The sequence below is a fragment of the Nicotiana tabacum genome, chromosome 20 (genome assembly GCF_000715075.1).
Source record: "Nicotiana tabacum cultivar K326 chromosome 20, ASM71507v2, whole genome shotgun sequence".
Lineage (NCBI taxonomy): Eukaryota > Viridiplantae > Streptophyta > Magnoliopsida > Solanales > Solanaceae > Nicotiana > Nicotiana tabacum.
Window position 1 is genome coordinate 167,311,112 of NC_134099.1, and position 8,436 is coordinate 167,319,547.

The 8,436-nt window shown below is 35.3% G+C and overlaps 1 protein-coding gene across 1 annotated transcript; it reads right to left on the minus strand.

The window, feature by feature from the left end:
• Window positions 1-516: 516 nt before the first annotated feature.
• Window positions 517-1,924, minus strand: LOC107773715 (uncharacterized). The gene is made up of 3 exons (XM_075240493.1): window positions 1,512-1,924; window positions 730-769; window positions 517-606 (listed from the first exon to the last, which is right to left on the minus strand). The coding sequence occupies exons 1-3, from the start codon at window positions 1,922-1,924 to the stop codon at window positions 517-519; spliced, it is 543 nt and encodes a 180-aa protein (XP_075096594.1).
• Between the last annotated feature and the right edge of the window lie 6,512 nt (window positions 1,925-8,436).

Sequence of the window (8,436 nt, forward strand, 5' to 3'; positions counted from 1 at the left end):
GAAAATATCATTACATTAGTATAAGTTATGAATTCAAACTGATTGGACAACATCATCTAAACGTGCACAAATATTCGATTTAGTCATGTTAGTTAAATAATAAATAATATAATTATATACTTATAGCATAGAAATATGTATTGTGATGATTTTTTACCTAAGACTTCTCGGTAGACGATGTTCTTTGTGTATGTTCCCTTCCGACGCTTTGGTTGTTCCGTCATGACCAGAACTTTTGTTGTGGATAATGATATTCCTCTTGAAAGTGCAACATATAGCTGTCCGTGCGAGAAAATATGTTGCGGCAGATACAATCCAACATTTGAAACTGTTTGCCCTTGTGCTTTATTTATTGTCATTGCAAAACACAAGCGTACTGAAAATTGCTTTCGGATAAATTTAAAAGGATACCCTTCATTTTCTGGAGGCGAAAGTTGAATTATGGGGATGAACACATGTTTGGAAGTACATTGACCCATCATGATTTTTGCATGTATGACGTTGTTGTCAAAACCTCTACATACCATCCTTGTACCATTGCATAAGCCATTTGATGGATCTAAGTTTCTTAGTAACATGATGTGTATATTTTTCTTCAAAATCAACCTGTATACAATAGGAGATCAATTTTAAATTAATAAGGATATCTTCAAAAACAAAAAGTTGATAAAGAAAGAGTAAAAGGAACATATTTTCAGGTCTCACTTCAATTTGTTTTTAAAAACTTACAATTAACTTTGAGAAGTTACGAAGTTTTGTTAACTTCTTTCTGCAGCACCACACTTTAAAACTAATATTCATTAAAGAGTTTACATGAATGAAGAAAGAAAATCCAATACTTATATGCCTAATTGCCTTTCTTTGTGTGTATATGCGTACCCTAAGTTTTAACTATCTCTTAAAATTATAGTGATGATATAGCTGGCAAAGAAAATGAAATTGAAATGGCTATTTTCCAGATATAAACCAGACGCGGTGTTGTGACCTGGTTTTTTGCAGACCAAAATTTCACCAAAAATTGCAAAGGGTGTTATGTGGTTTCAACTTGACTAATATGCCCCTTCTTCTATTTATTTATTTAAATCTCCTAATTTTTTTTTTCAATTAAACAAACAACACTCAGCTGATACAGATATCATAGAATAATTTAACCTAATGGTATTAGAATTTTTTATGCTAGTAGCTAGAAAATTTCGAGAACTTCAAGTACACTTTATTTGTGTTTCACTGACTTAGAAACTTATATGTAATTTCGCTTTTTTCCATTAATGTACTTAATAATTACTTTGTTAGTTACATGTAGTTTGTATTGTATTTTTTCTAATTTTTGCAAACGTAGTTTGCATTCTGATCAATGTAACGGCACAAGTAGGGACAGCAAAAAATAGTAGGAGGGAAATAATAGTTACGGATGAGAGGTAATGTATAATTACTTAAGCTATTTAATATTTATTTTATGTAACTAACAATAGATAGAATGTTAATTTAAAATAATGAACTGCACAACGAACCCGTGTGGTGGAAGATCATTTGGTGTTAAAGTATTTAAGTATTCTTCCTGATAGTAGTTGTTGGTATCATCTTCTGCTGAGTCAAAACTGATAAATGTTTTGCTTTCACCGGAAAAATTAACAATCAACATCTCATTTAGTTGATCAATATATTCATTTCTGCTCGCTAAGATAGTTCTTTCTGTCATATACTTTGCACAACTTCCATTTTCATTTAATGATGGATATATTTCGCTTATTAAACGATCCTCACCACTGATATTACCATTGGACTTGATAACCAGTTGTTCTAGCAGAAGGACCAAATCATCTTTTATTGTATGCTCTTCGCCATTGCCGACGCGAAGCAAAAAATCACTAAATGCTGGATCTGTCCTTGCTCTCATATTTCTTGTTAGTTGAATCTTTTCCATTTTAGGTCATAAGTACGATCTAACTGAGCTAGCATTTACAGTCTCAGCTCTTGTTGATTTTGGAACTACTGGTAGTACTTGACGAAAATCACCTCCAAAAACCATTACTTTTCCACCAAACGGTTCATCTACATCCATTATATCTCGAAAGCTCCTATCAACTGTTTCGATAGTTTGACGCCTTGCCATAGGCGCTTCATCCCATGCTATCAACTTTGCTTTTCGTATCAATTTAGCTCCACCACTTTGCTTCGACATATTTGTGTGTTTGAAAGGGTATGTCGAATCTAGAGTGAGCGGTATGACCCCCTGGTAAAATTATTGCTGCTACACCACTTGTTGCTGTTGTTAATGCTATCATACCTCTTGATCTGACATTTGCAAGTAATGTACGATAAAGGAATGTTTTTCCGGTTCCTCCTGGGCCATCCACAAAGAACAAACCCGCTCTATCAGAATCGACTCTTCGCAATATAATCTTGAAAGCTTGCTCTTGTTCAGGATTTAGCTTTGATTGTGCATTAATATCTTCTTCAGACACTTGTATAGCCTTTTCTTCAATAATCTCTCTGCATTGTGTGGGGACATTTTCACTCTTGCTCATGCTTTGTAGGAAATAATTAATGCTCTTCAACGTGCATTGCAGTTGAGTATCAGACGAATTTTCATGTATTCTTCTAAAGTCCTCTGACATATCCTCGTAATATGTGTCCCACAGTTTTCTAACGTCAGCTGGATTACAATGTACCAATATAGTTGCAAACAAATTTCTAAGAACCGATGGCATTTTGAAGAGAATTGCCTCGCGTAAGCATTCAGAAATACTGTTATCTGATTCTAGTAACCCTCTTTCTTTTGCAGCTTCCTTGAATGTTTGACACTCTCTTTCATTAACCATGAGTAAGTCTTCAAATGAAAAGGTCCTTTGACATGATTCAGCAACAATCTCAAGTAGTACCTTTCACCTTCTCTAGGATTAGCTGCATTGTTCAAGAAAAAAGAAAATAGATGAAATTTCTAAAAAGATATAAAAAGTTTATTGAGTGAAATATTAATTTCGTTACCTGTAGCAATTCCACCAATTACCGATCTTTTCTGTCTTTTTGCCCATGTCCTTGATTGAGAGTTCCATACATAATACTCCGGGAATTCTTTGTATAGGTACACTCAGTGAGCATTGTTTTTTTGACATTGTCTGATGCTATAACAGTTTGCAAATTTTGCCTTTTCCAGTAGTACACTAAATAAAGATATAAAATTATAGGTCAGCATATCTTGTGTTAAAGTTATAAAACCAATAACGTGAGCACAACATATTTGAACACAATATATCTCATGTGACCGAAAAAGACATAAGAATTAAAAACTTGTATTTAACAGTGAATGTGGCAAATGCAATAACCTATACACAAATTTGAACCTTCGTCAAAGCAGGATATCATGGAATGCATTTTGTCACTCATTGCATATGAAAGAGACATTGAAAGTTGGGGGAAAAAAGTAGCAGCTTAGAAGGTAATAAAGAGAATTAAATAATCATGGTTATGAAAAGAAAAATCCTGCATTGTAACTTAATATATTTGAAATCCTGAGACCCGACAAATCCTGTAGAAGATAGGGAACTAAAGAAAAATGAAGACAATAAAGGTTTGAAAGGGTCTTTCATGTTCTGCACTATCGAAAATGAAGACAAATGAAGACAGTAAATTGTTTCTGTTTTCATAATTTAATATGAATTTGATTTAAAAATTCATGGCAGAAGTATGCAACTGAGCATAGTATACTCAATGGAATATTGTTATTAAACTTCTATTAGAAACTTATATAACCTTCTTCAGGTCACTTCAATCTTAATTAGAAAGAATACTGTAACAAAGTTCACTTTAGATATAAAAATTATACCTGCTTGTTTATCTGGGAGATGTAGCTGAAGGTTAATGACCGGAGGTTGCATCTCATTGAGATTAAACTCATAAATTCTCCAAAGTGCTTCTGGCGGAGATACCCAACGCGCATCTTGGAAGTTTTTAATTTCATCAACTATTCTTTCCTCATCATCTGACTCAATATAAACAGCACACCTATCGTGACCTCTTTCAGACTATCATGCCTGTGTTTTAGCATAGAATTTAGAGGATTATTAGATGATTCATAACTATACTATAAGTAGTAATATTTTTATGAGGGAAAAAAATAATACCAATTTTGCAGCTCTATTGCTTTTTCAAATGTCGGGTTCATCAACACACTACTAATAGGAGTAGTAGATATTACAAACTCCCCTGTTTAGAAAAGACAAAATAAATCTTAGTGCAAATTTAATTGGGAAATTAAAAAATAACTGTCTATATAAAATATTCTTGATATACGTACCCTGAAAAGTTGACTTTTTCACAACACAAAATGCTACGACAGGATGCTCATTTATCAATTCTCGTAGTATTTCACCATATTTTTCTGCTAGGTCACCCCACAAAGTCACAGTTTTACGATCAATCCTATTTGACAATTAGAATATGTATTAGTTATGTTGCATTAAATTAATATTTTATCTACTGTTAGTTACGTAAGATAAAAATTAAATAGCTTAAGTAATTATACGTTACCTTTCATCCGTAACTATTATTTCCCTTCTCTTATTTTTTCCGGTCACTACTTGTGCCTTTACATTGGTCAGAATGCAAACCACGTCTGCCAAAAAAACAAATACAAACTACATGTAAGTTATAAAGTAATTATTAAGTACATTAATGGAAAAAGAAAAATTACATGTAAGTTTCTAAGGTGGTGAAAAGGGAAGGTACGTACCAAATAATGAGCCGTCGGTGGATTTTGTTGTGGCATCGTCCAAAGAGAGACCATCTTTGGATTTTGTGGTGGTAATGGCTTCTTTTATAGAAGTGTTTGGTCCTTATTCCTAATGGATTCAGACAATAGAATAAGTTTTCAAATTATTAAATTTGTAATAGGAATGGATTGCAAAAGGTATTGGTATTAGTTTAGGATTCGGATAATATAATTAGGTGTTGTCAAATATAGGAATTTTGTGGATCTATTCATGTACTCCATTCGTTTCAATTTATGTGAACCTATTTTCTTTTTAGGCCGTGCCAAAAAGAATGACCTTTTTCCTTATTTGGAAACAATTTACCTTTATGCAATGATTTATATCCACACAAAATATATGTGCCTCATTTCATACCACAAGTTAAAAAGTCTTCTCTCTTTTCTTGAACTCTGTGCCCAGTCAAATGATTTCATATAAATTGAAACGGAGGGAGTATATAGGAATTTTTAAGTTTAATAACGTGTTCCAATGATAGGTTTAGTCTATTCATGTATATATGAGTTTTTAAGTTTAACGTGTTGTGTCTTATGTGGCTAATAGGATCTATGGCTAATAGAATTAAAGGGCAGACATTGGAATTCCGATTAAGGCCTTTCCTTGAGGTTATTATATTTAATATTTTAAGGCTATTTTGGTAATCCGATATTATATTCATGATTTTATTATTATTATATATATATATATATATAGCTGCTAAAAAATCAGCTTCATCCAATTGAGGAAACAAAATTATCCACAAAGATGAATTCACCATTAAGACAATTGTGCAATTATCTACTAACATTAACCAAAACACGATGATGAAAAGACAATCATATATAAAATAAGCATAATAAAACAAAATAAGCATACAATAAAATAGTAACAAGTCCATTAGATAAAGTTTCACGATCAATGAAAGTATATATGTTGAATTAATCTTCTTCACTTTCAACCTTCAATCAAGAATTTTTAAATACAACCAACATTCACTTAGAAACAGTTTTTAAAAGTTTGGTCAAACACTAATTTTTCAAATAAATTAGTCATACACAATCACTTTTGAGAAAAAACACTTCTAAAAATAAGCTGATTTTTGCAGCTTGCCAGACATGCTATTAGTTTCTTTGATTAATTGTAACATCTACCATGTTCTTCCATTTGAAGAGGGAGGAAAGAAAAAGAAATTGTCTCTTGCCGTAGTGAAGTTTTCGTTATGGCAGCATCATGTCTATCCGACAAAACAAAGTTGTCATTCTCAACGAACAAGAATTGAAGTGAACAAACTGAATGTCCATCGTGGGAAAGAAAAATCTTGGCTATTTGGCCTTTTCACTTTTCATCCCAAACAGTTCCCTTCTGTCCTCCCGTTGGGCCAACCTTGATCATATTCATTATCTTAATTTCTTGCTTTATGAAATGCGCAATGTAGTAAGTAATTTGAGGATGAAGTTATATATATAGAGATGGAAGGTGTTTCAACTTCAAATTAACTGATGAGTTATTTTAGAGCCCTTTCAACTTCAACGATTGGTATTGGTCTTTTAATCTACAAAAATAAGAATCTGACTTTTCGCTTAACTCAATCTTATCTAGCCAGCTTTTATAGTGCTATGCTATTGTAGGATGTTTACCCGAAAAATCGGATAACGTTAAATTTATGTATGATTCTAAGGATATGTAAATTCCTTTGATACAAAAGATAACAATACAGGTATTTTGACTATGAGAATAGGAATGATGAACAGAAAAATTGAATGAGGTGATATAAAACAAGCACAAAGAGATGTCTTAGTATATGAGAAAAAGATTTGTTTTTTGTATTCTATCTTGTGTCTATAGCTTACAAAGATACTTCCTTTTATAATAGAGGGTCATTGCTTTATCTATAATAAAATAATAAAATAATGCATTTAGTGGAGGACCCATGATGATTTGTCTCTTCCTTGATTTCTGCCAAGATTCTCCCCATAGTGTGGTTGCAACGGCTCTTGTCTGCGAGCTCGGTATTGGATCGAGCCCCCGGTCTTGGTTCGAGCTCGATTCTGCCTTGGGGTATCGATATTCGGGGTGAGTGTTGGTCAGTCTAGGCATCTTCGATAATCTGCGCCTTGCCTCGCAGTTCGATTTGGATACGAGCTCGATAATGATACCGGGCTTGTCATTGGTCGGTCTTATAGCTCGAAGCTCGATGCCCTTACTTCGGACCTCGACCGAGCTTGTCATGCAGATACGCTTTGATCGAAACATCATCGCCTCGACCAGTCCGTACGACTAAGTCAATCGGTTTTGACCATACACAGATAGTCCCCTCGTTTCTCGGAAAAGGATGTGGCGAGAAACGATATGATTTCTTAACAGCTCAATCAGATATATGCTGACGTTTACATCGGCCTCGACCATGACGTATGCGATAACTATCCCATCGGCTCGGTTTTACCGAGGTATTTAATGCGTGTCAGACGGTGGTCGGCCACCGCTAATATTGAACCATCATTGCTCCAATCTAATAATAGCCTTTCCTTCCACCATTCATCACTTTTACGTCTTCAATCCTCCAAATTCTCTTTATTATTCCTCTCTATTTCGTTGCATTAGAGCCATCCACACCAGAGTTTTTGATACCATCAATTTTTCACTTTCCTTTGCATTCCTTCTTCTCGTATCTATGGTGAAAACTTCGAAAACAGTACCTCAGAAGGAGAAAGCTTCTTCTTCACGACCGCCCGGCGATAAGACACCGGTGGAACCATCCATTCACGACTATGTTCCTGGCCCGTGCACTCTAAAGATCAATTTTAAGGTAGAGAATCCTTCATCCGTTCCGGGTCGATGTGAGCATATGTCGACGTATATGTGCTCTATAACGGAGGATCACCTCGAGGCCGCCAGAAAAGACTGTAACTGGGGTCCCGAGGTCGTGTTGCAAATTCCATCCCCGATGAGAGCGTCATCACTCATGTGGAGGGGTTTTTAAGTGTTTACACTTATCCCTTTACGTTGGGACCTGTCGACCCAGTGATTATTGATTTCTGCAAAAGGTACCAGGTCACCCTCGGTCAAATTCATCCCTCCTTTTGGCGTATAGTGATCTCACTTCGCTTCTTTTCTATCAAAGCCGGGGGGCTGGATTTTTCTTTGAATCACCTCATACGATTTTATCGGTCTCAGATCTTTCAAGCACTAATCAGACTTCATCGTCGGGCATCGAAGACTTTGATATCGAGCATTGATGAAGACAAGGATCGGGGTTGGATGGGTCGTTACATTCGAGTGAGGACCCGTGACCTTCTTCCGGAAGAGAAGATGCCGTTCCCCGAAGAATGGAATTTCGACTGTAAGTGATTCTTGTTTGCTTTTCGTGTCTTTTCCCGATTTTTTTTGATGTCTTTCCCTGATATTCAGTTGCCCCTTGGATGCCACAAGCGGTACCTGACATCGAGGATTAGGTTTGGAAGTTAGCCTCGACTTCCTCTTACGTCGAACGCGCTTGGTGTGATTAGGCTAAAGGTAGATGCGAGGCCAATAACCATGGTAAGGTTTTGCTTCTTGTTTCTTTCAAAGTATTCTTTGTGTTCTATTTGTTACCGATTTTCTTTCATGTAGGCGTAACCAAGGATGCCGCTTTGAGGCCTTCGAGCGGTGAAGAAGGAACCAAGTCCCCGGTCCCGCAACTGGGGAAAGA